The sequence below is a fragment of the Ochotona princeps genome, chromosome 26 (genome assembly GCF_030435755.1).
Source record: "Ochotona princeps isolate mOchPri1 chromosome 26, mOchPri1.hap1, whole genome shotgun sequence".
Classification (NCBI taxonomy): domain Eukaryota; kingdom Metazoa; phylum Chordata; class Mammalia; order Lagomorpha; family Ochotonidae; genus Ochotona; species Ochotona princeps.
The window spans coordinates 6970767-6988962 of NC_080857.1; the positions used below are offsets into that span (position 1 = coordinate 6970767).

Below are 18196 nucleotides of genomic sequence, written 5' to 3' on the forward strand. Positions count from 1 at the left end.
TAGAGGATTAGCCTGTTACGCCACAGTCCTGGCCCCGCTTTTTGTTTTAAAATAAGGCTTCCAAAATAGCAACAACAACCACCTGTAGAAAGAGAAGAAGCCTTCTGGGTCTCGTCTCTGTTTGGCTGTCTCGGTCAGGTTGCTTTCCGGAGCCAGGGGAGAACTTTGCCCTCTGTCTACCTGACCAGCGCTGATCATCTGCTCATGTTTAGGTGCAGACTCGTGCGTGGCAAGAGCAAAGGGATTTCCATTCCTGACTCAGGGAAGCTCGTGACCTCCTGGCACAAGGCCAGGGCCCTGACCTTTAGCAAGGTGTACCAGCTGGATGGAACGGAGCCCAGGGGAGGGTGAAGCAGTTCAGGTGAGGGCACAGGGAAACGTGCTGGGAGTGAAAGGCTAAGCCAGCAACACCTGCTCTCTTCCCCTTACAGAGCCTCAGGAGAGGATGGCAATGAGGCTTAGTCCTGGGCAGAGAGGGGCTTGCCAGAAACCCACCGAGTGCTAGGGCCCCTTCCCTTGCTCTTGGTGATACGGTGTGCCAGCACCAAGCCTCACCACCACCCTCTTGGTTGACACTGGGGGACTGCAGCTATTTCCTATAAAAAGCCAGGTAGTGAACTGGAGACTTTGCGGCTTAGAGGCAAGGCCAGGTCAAGGATGGCAGAGACAGAAAGACCGCAGTGATGGAGGTGAGAGGGGGCGGGCGGAAGCACAGCTGCAGGCCACAACCGTGTCCTGTCCATTTTCCCGGCAAGCTCTGCTCTAGGGTGGAATTTTGTTTTGTTTATTTTTTTAAGAAATGTAATTGTCCTTAAGCAATTTTTAAAACTGTATTGAATTTTATTCACTTGAAAGGCAGAGAGAGAAAAACAGACAGAAATGTTCTTTCATTTGCTGAGTCACTTCCCAAATGCCTGTAATAGCTGAGGCTGGGCCAGGCCAAAGCCAGGAGCATGGAGTTCATCGCCCCTGTGAGTGGCAGGCGCCCAGATGCGGGAGCCTTCACCTGCTGCCTCCCAGAGTGCCTGCAGCAGGAAACTGGAATGAGAAGCAGAGTTAAGGCTTGAACCCAAGGCCTCTGATGGCAGATGCAGGGGTCCCAACTGCTGTGCCAGACAGCAGCTCTACTGTGATACTTTCTGAGGTTAATTCATGTTAGTTCAAAATACCATTCATTTATTTGAAATAGAGAGAGGGAGAGACAGAGGAGATCTTCTTTCACTGGTTCATTCCCCAAATGACCACAATAGCCAGGGCTAGGGCAGTCTGAAGCCAGGAGCTTCTTCTGGGTTTCCCACATGAATTTAAGGGTCTAAGGTCTTGAGTCATCCTCTGCTGCTTTCCCAGGCACATTAGCAGGGAGCTAGATCGGAAGTGGAGCAGCCAGGACATGAACTGCTGCTGATATGGGATGCTGGCATCATAGGCTGTGGTTTTACTCACTCTGCCACAATGCTGGTCCCCAAAATATCACTTTTGCATTTTAAGAAAGGAACATTTTTAAAGGGATTAGGATACAGGGCAGTGGGACTGAGATATGGGGCATGATAAGGGCATGGGGAGGTTAGCGCTTGGGGTTTAGGGGCAGCACAGGGTCATGAGGAAAACGTGGCCTTGGATGTCACAGGTACCGGATGTGATTGCTGCTCTCTGCTTCCCTGCTTGATGGGTTTGAACAAGTGGTGTCCCTTCATGTCAGACCTCAGATTCTGCTCCTGAGGTTGTGGTAGCCTTATGAGGCTCTCTGCAAAGCTCCACAGCAGTGCCTAGAGTCCAGCCCTGTACCAAGCCCCAGCCCCATGTCCTGCTCCAGCCCCGTGCCCAGCCCCAGCCCCGTGCCCTGCCCTAGCCCTGTGTCCTGTGCCAGCCCCGTGTCCTCCTGCAGCCCTGTGTTCTGCCATGGCCCCATATCCTGCCATAGCCCTGTGTCCTGCTCCAGCCCCATTCCCAGCCCCAGCCCAGAGCCCAGCCCTACCCCCATGGACTGCTCTAATTCTGTTCCCAAAGTCCTGCCTGCTGCCCAGCTCTAGCCATACTCAGGGTGTAGTTGCCTATCAGGGAGGCAGAGCTGGCTAGACTGTGGATCCCTTCACAGTGACCATCACGCGGGTCATACCTTTTATGTTTGGACTTTGTTCCCAGCCAGTTGCCCTTGTTGAGCTAGCAGTTGGCAGGGCCAGGTACTCTGAGTGGTAAGGCAGATCCCACCGCCAGCTGAGCAAGTGGGTGAGTCACAGTCTGCCAGCTGTCCCAGAGGGCCTGGCCCTTTTTTTTTTTTTTTAAAGAGTTATTTACTTTTATTGGAAAGTCACATGCACAGAGAGGAGAGACAGAGGAAGATCTTCCGTCCGATGGTTCACTCCCCAAGTGACCGCAATGGCTGGAGCTGAGCCAGTCCAAAGCCAGGAGCCAGGAGCTATTCCAGGTCTCCCATGTGAGTGCAGGGTCCCAAGGCTTTGGGCCATCCTCTACTGCTTTCCCAGCCCACAAGCAGGGAGCTGGATAGGAAGAGAGGCTGCTGGGATTAGAAGTGGTGCCTATACCAATGAGATCCCAGTACGTGCAAGGCGAGGACTTTAGCTGCCAGGCCACCACGCCGGGGCTTGGCCCCTCTTAGCACATCTCAACACCTTAGCAAATGCTCAACACCTTTTTCAGTTTCGGCTCTTGTGATTTCTCTGTTTCTGAGGAGAATTGCAGAGGGTCAGGTATGTAGAAGGCAAGAAACCCCATTAGTTGATGCTTGCTTTTATTTCTTCTGCCAGTCAACACTTGTAACAAAGAACCCCTTTGGGTTAGCGTAGGTAGAGACAACCAACTAGAAGGGAACTGGACACCAGGAGAGAGTGGGGCTGGCCAGTAAGAGTGAGGGATGCATAGGGAGAAGTGCTGGGAGCAAAAGGACAAGCCAGCTGCACCTGCTTCCTTTCACTTTGAGTTGATGGAGTTAGTGACAACGGACTGCTCCCACGGGGCGTGGAACGCACCACGTCTCAGCTTGGAGAACCCTGGTGCCTGGAGGAAGGGGTGCACAGCCGTCAGCCTGGGGGCTGTCTTGAATTTCTGAGCAAGCTGTGACCTTCTGAGCTTCCCCATGTCTGTGGAATATGGTATAAAAAGCACCTGCCTTTTACAGAGTGGGACACAGAGCTATTCACATTGGAGCTACCCCCAGCATGGTTCCCCGTCTTCTGGAATTTACCCATTTCAAGAAAAACAAGTCCAAGGTTTTTTTTTTTTTTTTTTTAATGTACCAAGACACTATTGTTAGATATTCTAGAATATTTCCATTGCCCTTGGGCACTTTTGCAATTCCAACCTCAACCCCCTGCAAGTGCTTATCTGCTGTCTATGAATTTGACCTTCTTGGATACTTCATAGAAATGGAATTATGTATGTATAGTTTATGCCTGGCTTCTCTTGGAATACTGCTTTTTGTTTGTTTTGTTTTCATGTGTCTTATTTGAAAGCTTGGGAGAGAGAGGCAGAGAGATGTACAGGGAGAAAATTTCTTTCTACTGGTTCATCGCTTACATTCTTGTAGCAGTCAGGCTTGGCCATCCGAGCAGGAGGCTGGTGCTCCATCCAGGCCTCCCACGCGGGAGGCAGGCACCCAACTGCTGGAGCGCTCACGCTGCCTCCAGGGATGGACATTGTTGAAGGCAGAGGAGCCGGATTGCTGTCACTGGTGCAGTGGGCTTGGTTGCCACTTGCAATGCTGGCGTCCTGTGGTGGAGTGCTGCTTTCCCAGGCCATAAGCAGGGAGCTTGATGGGAAGTGGAGCTGCTGGGATTAGAACAAGCGTCCATATGGGATCCCGGGGCATTCAAGGTGAGGACTGTAGCTGCTAGGCCACGCCGCCGGGCCCTAATTTGTATTTCCTTAATGACTAATGGCATTGAGCTCTTTCCATGTGTACATTAAGTATTCACACATCTGTTTAGGTGAAATGCTTATTCAAGCCTTTTACCTATTTCTTTACAGTCATCTGTCTCATTGATGTGTAAGAATTCTTACCATCTTTTGGATGCAAGTCTTTCATCAGATCCAGGTTTTGCAAACATTTTCTCTTAGTTTCTTGTGCTTTCATTTTCTTAATGGTGTTTTTCTCAGAAGCACTATAGTTTTTTATCTCAGTGAGGTCTAGTTATTTCATGGCAATGCTTTTGGTGTCATTTGGCATCCTTTCAGGAGTAACTCAGGGTCCTCAAAATGTTCTGTTATTGTCTGGAAGTTTTACTCCAGTCCTTACCTTTAAGTCTGTGATGCATTTGTAACTTTTTCTTCCTTCCTTCCTTCCTTGGACAGAGTTAGAGAGGAATTTTCTATTCATTGATCCACTCCCGAAATGTCTGCGGTGGCTGGGCCTGGGCTTCCTCTGGGTCGCCTGTGTGGGCCATCCTCCACTACTTTCCCAGGTGCGTCAGTAGGGAGCTGGGTGGTAAGTGGAGCAGCCAGGACTCCAGTGGCACTCCAGTGAGATGCTGGCACGACAGAAGGTGGCTTAACCTGTTGTGCCACAGTGCTGCCCCTCCCTGTTATGAGCTTTAAGTTATGTTTTGTGGATCTCTTTTGCATGTGGCTATGTCAGTTGTCACCACACTGTTTGCGGAGGAGGCTTCTTTCCCCAGTGTAGTTTTGAAATAAGGAACCAAAGTCCTCCATGTTTGTTCTTCTTTTACAAAATTGTTTTGACTCTTCTAGGTCTTTTGCAATTCTGAGTATATTTGGGGATCATCTTGTCAGTTTCTGCTAAAACCCTTGTGATCTTGTTTTTAGTCATATTGAGTCTTCTGTTCATGACTTGAGATGCCTCCCCATTTATTTAGGTCTTTTATTTACCTCAGCAGTATTTTACAGATCCCAGAATACAAGTGTTACACTCCTGTTGTTAAGCTTATTCCTAAGTATTGCGTTTGAAAGGGAGAGTAACAGGGAAAAACATGGGAGGGAGGGAGGGAGGGAGAGAGCGAGAACATGCGCAAGAGTGAGCTTCTATTCACTGTTCACTCCCCAGATGGCCCAAACTGCCAGGGCTGAGCTAGACCAAGGCCACACATCAGGAGCTTCATCTGGGCCTTTGACGTGGTGGCTGGTCTTCATCACCTTCCCACACGCATTGGCAGGGAGCTGGATAGGAAACAGAGTAGCTTGGATTCGAACTGGCCCTCTCATATGGAATGTAGGCGTCCCAAGTGATGATTAACTTGCCATCACAACACCTGCCCCTTTGGGTTTTTGGTTTTTTGGTGACCCCACCTTTAGACGGTGGATACGAGCAGTAAGTGGTGGGATGACTGGTGGGATTGAGTGGGAGGCTGCACCTGCTCATTTCCACCTTCATCACAGCTGTGGGTGAAATCTGACCTCACATTTTAGTTTCTTGTCAGAGAGCAAACAGATGTGTTCATACGACATGGGTGTATAATTCAAAGCATAGTAAAATCTGTGTTATCTTGTGCCTGGCTAGAACAGAACATGTCTGGTTCCTTGTCCCCCATTAGGCCTCTGGAAACCACGCCTCCGAATTGGGTCCCTTTTTGCTTCGTTTGGTATTGTTTTGTGCTTTCTCAAATGTGTGTTTAGCTAGAAACAGCCTACCATTTCCTGCAGCCTGGGTGAGCTTCCTCACCCAGGCACAGTGCAAGCATTTCTCTCAATTGTGCTCTCTTCATGTTCCTGAGCTGCGCCTGCTTTGGATCCCTGCTCTCTCGGCCTCGGGGATTTCGCTCTCGCTCAAGTGCACCTGTGGCAGTTCTGGCTGTTGGTGATGGGGCTCCTTTCTTGATATTTACTATTAGACTGATGCTAACATCAATCTCCTGTTATGTGTTTGGACAGTTAAGTTTGCTGGAGTGTGAGTGGGCGTGTTTGTTTTCAAACGACGGTTCTTGATACCTTCAGCCCTGAGCCTCGGGGAACTTGGTCTTCCTCTGGTCCCCGCGGGAAGCTGTCTGCAGCTGTGCTGTGGCAGTGCCTTCCTTCTCACACTGGGAGCTGCATGGGGCTTGGGCATCTCCTCTCACCGCCTAAGCTGCTTCTGTTTGGGAAATGGAGAGCGCCAGCTTTGTCCCGTGGAGCAGATGAAAAGATGCCTGGCGAGACTTGGCAGCACAGTGCTGGGCAAGCGGGAGAGCTCAGGGAGCTCTCTGTGTTCACTCAGCCGTCCACTCATCTAATGGCTTTTTGGTGCCAGGCCTCGCGCGTGCCTATTCACAGCACTCATGTCTGGCATCAGTGGGTCTGTTTGTGCAGGGCATCTGCTGGCAAAGGGCAGGGTTCAGTGTTTGATCTTCATTGCTCCTGGGTTGGAGCTGGTTAAAATGTGCTGGGTACAGGTCCAGTTGCCAAGGGTGCCGTCCCTAGAGAGGCCTACAGCAGGGCACCCTACCCCCCTTGTCTTACGTATGTCTACCAGGAAACACATAATTAGATGTGGTCAGAAAGTTAGGCAGTGTTTTTTCTTTCTTTCCTCCAATGATTTCCATGTCATTGCATGTCTGGTGTGTGTCCTTCAAAAGAAGGAAGCTAGTCTGTCTTCTCGTTCATATGGCAGAGAATTGCATTTGCAACTTTGTTTTTGAACCTGGTCTTTTTTTGTATTATTGTGATTTAAAAAAAAAAACTGTAGATCACATTTCTCCTTTTAGTTCCTATGTTGAACATGTTCTGAACATGAGGACAAAGTCAAAGTCACAAAAATCAGTGGGCAGTTCAGGACTCGCCGCTGCTGTTTGGTCTGTGGTTCATCACTCCAAGACCTAAATCCAGGCTCTCAGGAGGCTTGCATGTAATCTGAAAACCGAAAATGAGTTTTTTAGGACTTTCAAAGGCCCTTGTCAGCTATAGATGGGGGTGGGGATGGGAGTGGGTGGCCCACATGTGTAACTTTTGGATGTGTTAGAATTTGCATAATTTGGGTGAATGAGTGGAATCATTAAAAATTGGCACAAAAAATATAAATGTGTGGTGTTAAAACATTATTCATTTGAGCTACAGACAGATCTTCAGTGCTCTGACTCACTCCCTTAGATGGCTTCCTTGGCCAGAGCTGTGGGCCGTGCTGAAGCCAGGAGGCTCACCTGGGTCTCCTAAGCAGACCTAGGAGCCGAAGTATTGGGCCGACCTTGGCTGTTTTTCTCAGACCATTTCCAGGGGGCGAGACTTGAACCAGTGCCCTTAGGAGAATTATAAGCGATAGTTTTGCCTGCTGTAGCACAATGCAGGTCTTAAATATATATTAATATTATATAAAATCATATCTATAAAATAGATATGTTTTATATATAAAATATATAGATATATTAAGAAATAAATAATAAAATAATAAAAATAACACATGAAAAATATAAATATATATTCAGAAGTACATGTATATTTTCAAAGATTTAATTTATTTATTGGGAGCCAAGATTTAAAGAGATTGCTCTTCCATATCAAAGGCCACAATCGGCAGGGCTGAGATGGACTGAGCCAGAAGCCAGGAGCTTCATCAGTTCTCCCACATGGGTACAGGGCTGCAGGGACTTGGGCTGCTTTCCCAGGTGTAATGGCTAGGACTGAACTGGAACCCTTATGGGGTCCTGGCATCATAGGCTGTGTGCTGTACCTCAGTGCTGGCCCTCAAATACATGCTTTTAAACATAATCATTCAGGGTCCAGCACAGTGGCTCAATTGGCTAATCTTCCTCTCGTTATTGTGTGTCCTGGATGTTCCACTTCCCATCCAGCTCCCTGCTTGTGGCCTGGGCAAGCAGTAGAGGACGGCCCAGTGTCTCGGGACCCTGCACCTGCGTGGGAGACCCGGAAGAAGCTCCTGGGTTTGGATCATCTCAGCTCTGGCCTTTGTGGCCATTTGGGGAGTGAGCCAGTGGATGGAAGATCTTTGTCTCTCCTTCTCTCTGTAGATCTGCCTTTCCAATAAAAATGTAAAATAAATCTTTAAAAAGACTGAGCAGTGACTCTTAACAAAATCTTCTGTTGCTCACTGCAGCTCCAGAATCAGCTTCCTTTTGGGCAGAATTTAACCCGGATTAAATCCCTCCTTGCAGGCGGACGCTTGCCACGCCTACCAGATCATTCACCGCAACGGGATTCCTGATGAGCAGATTGTGGTGATGATGTACGATGACATCGCCAACTCGCAGGAGTAAGTGGGGGTGCGTGAGGGGGACAGGTGTGAAGGCACAGGTGCCACCTGGGCTCAGGGGTCCCCTCCCAGCGCAGCCCAGTGTGGCACCTCGGCCCCCTCACGCTTAGCTTTGGATATGTCTGGGATGTGCCGCTCCTAGGAAACAGATGCTGCAGTGCCAACAACTCCCTGCTTGGAGAACTCTGCATGGGGTTCTGTGGTGCTGGCTTGCCACCCCTGAGCACAGAGTCTGTAGGTTAGAGCCTGCTCTTCTTTCCATGCCTGTTTATCACCTCTCCCTAGCTGGAACAACACATTACTATGATTTTATTTATTTGAGCGAGAAGCAGCAGCATCCACTGGTTCACTCTCCACATGCCGTAACCCACCCTCCAGGGGCCTAGGGGTTTGCCCAGCTGGGGACATCATCCAGGTCTCCCCTGTGGCCATCAGGAAGCTGATTGCTTGACCTCTGCTGCTGCCCACTGCATCTCACTGCAGGAAGCTGGAGCCGGAGGCTGAGGTTGGCACACAGGCAGCTGCTGCAGCACTGGGCTCCAGCCCGCTGCCTTCCTGGCACTTCTACACACTCATCTGATGTGGTGATCAGAAGTACTGAAGCATCTTGTCATCCCAGCTCCATGGTCGCCCTCTGCGGTTCCTGCAAGGGCTGCTGCCACGCCTACCCAGAGGCCGCTGGGAGTGCCCAGCCCCTGAGTTCCCTCTAGGTCCTGTCTTTGTCTGAAAGTAGTTCGGAGAGCTCTTCTAACGAGGCAGCGGTTCCCAGCAGGAAGCCAGGTGCCCTTGGGATTTGGACCTGGTGCTCAGCCCCTCACTGCCACTCTTGGCTTGGGACCCAGAGATCCCCAACTTGTTGATGCCACTGCCTGACTGACCACCAGAGTGTTCCACAAAATGGTCGTTGATGCATTTTCCACCTGTCAGGGTCATGATCTTGAAGAGCGGGGTTCCCGCAACCAGCTGCCTTGTTTCAACTGTGTCCTTTGCTTTGCAGAAACCCCACCCCAGGCATTGTGATCAACAGACCCAACGGCACGGATGTGTACAAGGGCGTCCCAAAGGACTACACAGGGGAGGTGCGTGGGGCGGGGCCAGGCCACCCGTGCACTCCTCTGCCCGGTGCTTCCCCCCTTTGCTTGCATTTCAGAACCTCGCTACAGCATCCTGTGATTGTAATGGGATTTGTGCATGTGGGATAAATTAGGAGTTTCCAAAGAAAATAGGAAAAAGGAGCAGTGTTCAAAATAAGTTGGTCTGCCGGTGTCTTCCTGAAAGACCGCAAACCTGATTATAGATTTCCTTCAGTGTAACTTGATTCTGTGCTGTTAATTTGGTTGTGGTTTGTCTGTGCTGTTTTCTCTACTGCTGCATGTGAGCGGCCAGGGTTTGTCTGAGACTGGATTTCCTTTGCTATTTTACAGTATATCTCTTCCAGAATTTCTGTATTCCTCCCAGTTAACTGAACAAATCAGCAGATTTTAAAAAACCGAAGAACTTCAGTCTCGTGATTTTTTTGTAGTCTGTTTTTTTTTCCTAATATTTATTTATTTGAAAAGCTGGGTGCAAGGGCCTATGTACTTGGGCCTTCTTCTGCCACTTTCTTCAGCGCGTTGCCAGGGAGCTGGATTGGAAGTAGAGCAGCTAGGACACGCACTGGTGCCCCACGGGATGCTGGCACCGCTGATGGAGGCTTAACGTGCTACACCGTAGTGCCAGTCCCTGTTGTTCTTGATTTCCAAGGAATCTTTTTAAGAAGTATTATTTGTCATGAAGAAACTCGTGTTTTATCTTTAGCGATTCTATCAGTTTAATTTCATTTTTAAAAAAATCCAGTGCAGTTAAATCTAACATCATATGTGCTGCAGTTGAACCCGTTTTCAGGAAATCATCTCTTCTTAGTTATGTGAGAAAAGATTTGGAATCTGGTGGCCGATTTTTTTGGTAACTGACTTTTTTCCCTCTGTGTGTTTTTGCATTATGTTTATTTATCAGTCTTCCCCAGGAACCTTGAATGAGCTGGGGATCCAGCCTCGCAGGCAGCGTGTGGGGCGACATGCTTGCCTCTCTTCTGCTCCTGGCATCTTTGGCTTGCTCTGTGTTGGCTTGGCCATGCTCCAGAAGGGCAGTGGCCGGCCAAGCAGCCAGCAGCCAGGAGCAAGCTGCTGTGTGTTCCAAGTGCCTGTGCATGGCGCCCCGGAACACTACCCCTGCTGTGGTGCTCTCCTGGCTGCAGGGAGGCTGCTGTTGGGCTGGGAGCCTGGGAGGTGTGTGAGCTGCTTCCTGGCTCGGTGACTTACTCCAGGGAGGCTGCTCTTGGGCTGGGAGCCTGGGAGCTGTGTAACTGCTGCCTGGCTTGGCAGCCTGCTCTGCAGCCACTATGACCCAGGATGACTTTGACCCTCCTGCTCCTCCGATTCCTTGCAGAATGTCACTTCGCAAAACTTTCTGGCTGTGTTGAGAGGTGATGCAGAAGCAGTGAAGGGCAAGGGATCTGGAAAAGTCCTGAAGAGGTGAGGCCCACTGCTCTTGGGAACCTGGAACCCTGGTCTGTCCCAGCCTGTTTCCCGGCAGGAGCTGTGTGCTGCCTTGGGACAGGGCTGTGCAGGGCGGGGGTCTCAGCGGCTTTCATCAACCACTCGTTTTGAGTCTCCCATGTGGGTGCAGGGTCCCGAGGCTTTGGGCCAGCCTCCCTTGCTTTCCCAGGCCACAAGCAGGGGGCTGGATGGGAAGTGGAGCAGCCGGAACATGAACTGGTGCCCACATGGGATGCTGACGCTGCAGGCAAAGGCTTAATGTGCTGTGCCATGACGCTGGCTTTGTAACTGAGAGTCTTGAATCGCTGGGTATCTTTGTAGTCGGAATGATGCCTTGGGACGCCTGGGCCTTGGGTTGCTGCTTGAACCTGCTTGGCAGCCTCTGATCCCTCTGGCACCCCAGTCCACATGCTCACTGTGTGTGTCCCTCTCTTGGCAGTGGCCCCCGGGACCACGTATTTGTGTACTTTACAGATCATGGATCAACTGGACTGTTGGTTTTCCCTAATGATGATGTGAGTTGTCCTCCTGTTTTGATGGCATCTGGGTGATGGGGAAGCCTGTGTGCTGAGTTTAGCCCTGTCTGTGGGCTGGGTTTGACCTCTTTGGGGACGTCCCTCCGAGCCAGTGTCACTTTGCTCCTCTTCCTGTCTTGGTCAGCAGTGGTCTCGGGACTTAGGAACGTTGCTTTAAGCATGAGAATGAAGCAGAGATGTTCTGGACAAAGGGAACAAGCAAAGCGACTTCTTGTCCCGTGTTAGAATCTGTGCCTGAAACGCTTGATGGCATTCCAGGACTAAGCAAGGGCATGAACAAAGTTCATGGAAAGTGACGTTTGTTTTGGCGCAGTTTTTCTTTTTTTTAAATTTATGCCCATTTTCTTTTTCATAATGGTCATTTTTCTTTTTTTAAGATTTACTTATTTAAGGCAGAATTACAGAGCGGGTGGGGAGATGTTTCACCCACTGGTGTATTCCCCAGATGGCCTCAGTGACTGGGGCTGGGCGAGGCCAAAGCAAGGAACTTAGAGCTTCTTCCAGATCTCCTGCACTGGTGGCAGAGGCCCAGGGATTTGGGCCATTTCTGGCTGCTTTCCCAGGTGCGTTAGCAGGGGGCTGGATTGGCAGTGGAGCTTCCAGCTCTCAAACCAGTGCCCATTTGGAATGCCGGTGCAGCAGGTGGTAGCTTAGCGCTGTCTGCCACAGCACCAGCCCTTCTATATCCATTGCTCACTCACTTTTTGAAGAAACCTCATACAGAGATTTAAAACTGTCTTTCCCAAGATAAACTTAACATCCCATGCCATTTTCTGTGAACTGTTTGAAGTGCCCTGGCAGTGCTGTTCACTGTCTGGTAACAGAGAATGGCCAGGGCTTGTCCAGCTGTGCCATCCCAGTCTCACTGTTCTTACCCCCAGCTGCACGTGCGGGACCTGAACGAGACCATCTATTACATGTACGAACACAGAAAGTACCAAAAGGTAAGGCCTGTCTTTAGGGTCGCTGTGGGGAACAGGGGAGCAGTGGCAGCAGAGCCCACGTCGTGCAGGGGCGGGCGGCCTCTGGCTCTGGGGGCTGGCATTTCTGAAGGGGATGTCTGCTGACCTAGTGGCCGCCCCCTACAGTCTACTTTTCCTTGGGCCATACCCAGGTTTGGACATTTGGGGGGAAAATGCTGCTGTCCCATTTGATGTACTTGCAGTGTGCCACACCCTCTGTAACGGAGAGCTGGCCTCCAGGCCAGGGAGGGAGCTGCTAGTCACACCCCAAGCTGGCTGGCCACACTCTCCAGCTCCCTGAGGTTGCTCTGTGGGTAATGGGCAGGTCTGAGAAGAGTGGCTTAAGAGGCAGGAAGGTTTCTGTGGCTTCCAGCTGCGGGGCTCCCAGGCCGCAGTCAGGCAGGCACCAGGGAGGTCAGTGAATGGTGGGAAAGCAGATGACATGGCCAGGAGGAAGCAGTGAGAACTGAACTAAACTGAGCCCCAATAACTCGCCTTTTTGGAAGAACCACTCACTGACCTCACGACCTCCCTGTGAGCGTACTTTCCAGACCTTGTAGCTAGATCATGTGTCCATTCTTGGTCCACTGAGATTAATCTGTTAACTAGCCCAGAGACCAGTGGAGCTAAGATGTCTGCATGGGTCTGGGGAACCGCAGCAGACGCTATCAGCTGGTGCAATAATTCTCCTTAGTATCAGATGGCCTTGTTTTCTCTGTCGTTTTATTTGATCAGCAGTATCACTCCATCTGGTCGGTAGGACAGTAGTTTCCCTAGTCTCTGGTAGCAGCAATGTCCACCAAAAGCCAAAGTGCAGGGCCCAAAGGGTTGAGAATGGCCAGCGCCCCTGTGGTCCCACATCCGGCTGGTGGACACTCAGCTGTCTGCTTCTGCCTCACAGATGGTGTTCTACATTGAGGCCTGCGAGTCGGGCTCCATGATGAACCACCTGCCCTATGACATCAATGGTAGGCGCCGGGACTGGGGGACAGCAGCCTTGGAACTGGGGCGGTGTGCAACTTGGCAGGGGTGCAAGTGGTCATCCCCAGACACGACCCACCTGGAGCCCCGTGCTGCACAGGCAGGCCCTGCTGGTCTTCTGCTCCCAGGGGCTCCTAGTCAGGGAATAAAGCAGTGAGTGCTCTTGGGAATTCAAGTGAGGCTATTTAGTCCCAAACCACAGAGACCTTCCACCAGTCAGTCCTTGGCACTATGTCAGGTGCACTCTCGTCTCTACCCTTGTCAACCCTGTTATCTTTATCCGTACATTGGGGCTCAAGTGTAGCTGGCTGCTGGGAGTTACAGTTTATATGATGACATTTGTCCATCAGTATCCTGAACCAATCGAGGGCTGCTGTGGAGATTCAGCCCATCTTGTTTCTTCCCCAAGTTTCCTCAGCTGTTGAAATCTGTCGGTGTTCTTACAGACAGCATGCCTACTGTCCGGAATGTTTGCTTATGGTTCTAAAGGCATCAGCCAGCTTCTCTTTGTTCCTCAGTGAATTTCACATAAATTACCCTAGTGGCATAGATAGGCCCAGATCCAGGGCCATGTCTGTGGCCTCCATAGGCTGAAGTGCAGGGGCAGGCTTCCCTTCTACCCAGGGAAAGGGGAAAGCCTGAAACTGGGGGTGAGCTGCATTCCGGGGGGGCTGGCGTCCAGAGCAAATGCATGGTACTCTGGATTCCTTGCAGTTTATGCGACCACAGCTGCCAACCCGTCCGAGTCATCCTATGCGTGCTACTACGATGAGGAGAGGGAAACCTACCTGGGGGACTGGTACAGCGTCAACTGGATGGAAGACTCGGATGTGGTGAGCCCCTCGGGGAAGCCGGCTGGCCGGGGCTTCACCTGCAGCTGCTGACTGCCCAAGGACTTTAATGTTTCCATCTTGCAGGAGGATCTGACCAAGGAGACACTGCACCGGCAGTACCAGCTGGTGAAGTCGCACACCAACACCAGCCATGTGATGCAGTACGGGAACAAGGTGAGTGGAGCCCGCGGGGGTAGGGTACTCCGCCCTGACTCCCTGCCTCGGTCAAGAGGCAGAGACGGCCCCGGCTCTCGCTGCCACCCATTCCAGGGCCCTATCTGGCCCTGGAGTCACACTCCACCAAGCTCAGAGAGTTGTATCTGGATGGCTTGGCAAGGGTTCAGCAGGTGAGGTCATCAGTGCCCCAGCAGGGGCTGTGGAAGAGACGGTGCTGAAAACTGGGGGTTTGCAGGCAGCGACCGGGGGCCCTTCCCTGGTGCTCAAGCTGCGAGGAAGGAACGGGGAGCCTTCTGAGGGGCAGGCCCGGGGCCTGTTCAGCGTCTGCTTCTCACCCCCTAACCTGCCCTCTCCCTCCCTCCCTCCCTCTGCAGTCGATCTCCAGCATGAAGCTGATGCAGTTTCAGGGCACGCGGCACAGAGCCAGTTCTCCCATCTCGCTGCCCCCAGTCACTCACCTGGACCTCACTCCCAGCCCAGAGGTGCCCCTTAGGATCCTCAAAAGGAAGCTGATGAGCGCCAACAACCTGGAGGACGTCGAGAAGCTCTCAGCCCAGATTCAGAGTCACCTGAACGTGAGTGGCAGCGACAGGAACCATGGCTGAGAACTGCTCTGCGCATGAGCATGGTCCCTGCCTCTGCGGGTGGGCGTGTTTCCTGCCTCTGCAGGTCCCCTTCCCTGCTGCCTGGGAACATGTTGGGTGGCAGCCAGCCTTTGGGGCTGTGTGAGAGCCAGGCCAGGAGCAGACTGGGCTTTCCAGGAAAAGTGAAAAAGCAAAACTATGTGATTTGCTTTATTAAAATCTTTGAAAATTATTTTTAAAATTAATTTTCATCTGCATGAAAGAACAAGAAACAGAGAGAGGTTGGGAGATCTCCCATCTGTTGGTTCACTGATCCAGATGTTCCTAGCAGTCAGGGGTGGGTCCGTCTGAAGCCAGGAGCCCGGGTCTCCCGCGTGGGTGGCAGGGATCCCTGTGCCTGAACTTGCTAGGAACCAGATCTGCAGTGCGGTAGCCAGGACTTGGCCCTCTGACATGGGCAGGGGTCCCAAGCAGCGGCTTCCTGTGTCACATAATTCACGTGGGAGCAGAGTGAAGGCAGAGGGGATGCTCACTCCACTGGCTTGTTTACCAGATGCCAGGACCCGAGCCAGGTGCCAGAAGCCCCATCCAGGGTTCTCCCCAGGGGTCCAGGAACACAGTCACTTGAGTTATCACTGCTGCCTCCCAAGTTTGCATGAGGGAGAAGGTGGGAGCAGACACCAAAGCTGAGAGTCAAACCAGGCACTGCCCAGTGCCATTTGGCGTGCCATCTCTGTGTCCAGGCGCCCATTCGTGATTTGTTTTCAGTGTGTCAGCTAGTCGTCACACGAGGGCATTTTTCTACCTGGGCTCAGACACTGCTGCACTAGGACCTCAGCTTTGGGGGCGCAGGTCCTGCAGCCCTTCTTTCCTCAGAGTGGGTCCAGGTTGTGTTGGAGTCTCTAGATGTGAGAACCATGTGTCAGCAGAGCCCTGTTAGGCAGGGCATGCCCAGCCAAGGCTGCTGCCTGCCTCAGAATGCTGTCCATACCCCTATAACCATGGCGGGGCAGGGTCTGGCTTACCTGGAGCGGGGTGAGGGTGAGTGCAGCAGCTGGCTTCAGAGTGGTCCAGCGGGTTGCAAGAGACCACACTCAGCAAGTGTTTCTCTCCAGGCCAGGAACATCATTGAGAAGTCGGTGTACCAGATAGTGAACCTGCTGATGCCATCCCCGGCAGAGGTCAAGAAGCTCCTGACCTCCAGGGCCCCACTCACGAAGCACAGCTGTTACGAGGCAGCTGTCACGCACTTCCGCACGCACTGCTTCAATTGGCACTCCTCCACGGTGAGCCCCGTGCCCCTGTCCACCTCTGTCCTGCCCCCTGGGCCCACCTCCTATGCATCTCCTCCAAGAAGCTTGTCAGGCAGGGCGCAGGAAGGCAGGAAGGCCAAGGTTGCTGTGAGTTGTGACCTTGGAATACTCTGTTCAGGCAGGCGGGAATGTCAGCCTGCCGTGGGCAGGAGCACTTCAAAAAATTCCTGGAAAAGTAGAACTAGAAGAGAAGTTTATTTTGTTGCTAATAACACGAATTCCATATGTAGCTTTTAATATAATCAGCATTTAAAAACAAAACAAAACACCAGCTACCTGCTTGAGGCCAAGGAGGGGAGAGCTCCCCCTTGTACCACTTCACTCCCCAGGTGCCCACAGCACCAGGAGAGGGCAGTGCCAGCACCGGGAGCTGGGAACCCACTGCGGGCCTGGGTGTGGGTGACAGCCCCTCCCTCGAGCTGTCCCCGCAGCTTCCAGGGCCTGTGTTAGCAGGAAGCTGGCATCAGGAGCCAGAGCTGAGGGTGGACCCGGGCATCTCAGCCACTGTCTGAAATGACTGCTGCTAGATAAACTCTAGGAAGGGCCCCTGTTGGCGTGGACTTCAACCCTCTGTCTTCCACAGCTTTCTTCAAGCACCCTCCTAGGGCAGCCGACATTTGTGCTGGCTTTAGAGAGTGGTTAGCTCTCTGTGCATGTGGACTGTCCCCACCAGCCCTTGTCCCCTGGCCCCGCCCATCCCCTCAGCTGGTGCTGGTCTCTTGTGACCCTTCCCTCAGAGTCGACACTGAGGTTCAGGCACCAAGCCCTGGAGGGGTAGTGGGTGCAGCTTGGACCCTGTCTCTGTCCAGGATCTGTTTCTGTCCGTGTCCTCTCCCTGCAGTCCAGCTCGCCAGTCTTGGTGACCGCCATGCCCCGCGTTGTGGCAGGGCAGCACCCACTAGCCTGGCTTTGCTGCTGCTGGGCACCATGCCAGGGGCCTCTCCCTTCTTCCTCCTGAGTGTCCTGGGCTCCTCTGAAGTTGTTTCAGTCTCACATGTTGTGTCTAGTTTGGCATTCGCATCCCATCCCACCTCCTCACTGACGTGTCCCTCCCAGCAGCAGAGGGGAGCAGGACCATGGCGGGCTCTCCACCAGGGTCTAGTGGCTGGAGCAGGCTGCCGCCTCCTGCACTGGGGGCAGACACCGGCCTGAAGAGTGTCGGTTCCTAAACACCACTGGGCCGTCCCAGGGTGCTGAGGTCCCTGAGCCACCTGCCAACCTGCTGTCCTTCCATGATTGCGCAATGTAATTTAAACGGTCAGGGATGTGAAATGATGGCATCTTATTGTTTTTCACTTGTTTGCCCTTAGTATGAGTATGCGCTGAGACACTTGTATGTGCTGGCCAATCTTTGTGAGAAGTCTTACCCAATCAGCAGGTGAGTGCGCACGGGGCGTGGGTCAGGGGGTTGGGGGGCGGTCAGTGTGGTTCTGATGGCAGAGGGCCAGTCCTGCAGCAGGGACCTTGCTCCTGCCCTCCGTCCCATGCAGCCACACCACCCATTAGTGGCTGCTTGGACACAACTGCTGGTTCCCTCCATGTTGGAGTGTGTTTCAAACATTAACACGGTCAGCGGACGCCCTTTCCTCTCTCTCGCAGGATAAAACTGTCCATGGACAAGGTGTGCCTGCACTACTAGAGAAAATCTCCTTTTGTACGTGTGAAGACGCCCTTAGCCTGTGTGTTGATCAGAACCTGAAGAGGTGGAACGGGAGGAGGCCCGAGCCCCCCACCCAGGCTCCTGTCCCTTCCCGGGCCTTTCTCTCGCAGGAGGGCACACGCCTTGCCCTTCTCTCTGGCCATGAGCGGCCCGCGCAGGAAGCTCCAGGAAGCTACAGACGTGAATGGGTAAAGCTGGGCAGGGAGAGGCGTGCCCGCCGCTGCTCTGCTTTGTCTCACCAGCTGGCCAGGTGCGGGAATGCCGCGGGGCCCCTAGCCAGCAGAGGGGCTTCTGTGGGGGCCTCCGGAGCCCAAGCCCCTACAGGCCTTCACCGTGATTTTATGAAGGAGGCTCTGAGCCCAATATGGAAGACTATTTTTTAGAAAAATCATACTTTTTGATTGCTTTTTGTATTTTATTTTGCAAAAACAGATGAGTCCTGGGAAATAAAGTTCTGTAACTGA

The 18196-nt window shown here is 52.3% G+C and overlaps 1 protein-coding gene across 2 annotated transcripts in view; it reads left to right on the top strand.

Annotated features, from left to right (window-relative positions):
• Positions 1 to 18196, top strand: part of LGMN (legumain) — a 31697-nt gene extending 13501 nt beyond the window's left edge. For both annotated transcript variants that reach the window (XM_004584330.2, XM_058655321.1), the window contains exons 3-14: positions 8052 to 8149; positions 9147 to 9228; positions 10577 to 10662; positions 11126 to 11201; positions 12104 to 12166; positions 13086 to 13152; positions 13880 to 13998; positions 14083 to 14172; positions 14550 to 14750; positions 15875 to 16045; positions 17383 to 17450; positions 17672 to 18196. In XM_004584330.2, coding sequence (XP_004584387.2) covers positions 8052 to 8149; positions 9147 to 9228; positions 10577 to 10662; positions 11126 to 11201; positions 12104 to 12166; positions 13086 to 13152; positions 13880 to 13998; positions 14083 to 14172; positions 14550 to 14750; positions 15875 to 16045; positions 17383 to 17450; positions 17672 to 17711 — 1161 coding nt within the window. In that variant the 3' untranslated portion in view covers positions 17712 to 18196. The remainder of the gene's footprint in view (positions 1 to 8051; positions 8150 to 9146; positions 9229 to 10576; positions 10663 to 11125; positions 11202 to 12103; positions 12167 to 13085; positions 13153 to 13879; positions 13999 to 14082; positions 14173 to 14549; positions 14751 to 15874; positions 16046 to 17382; positions 17451 to 17671) is intronic.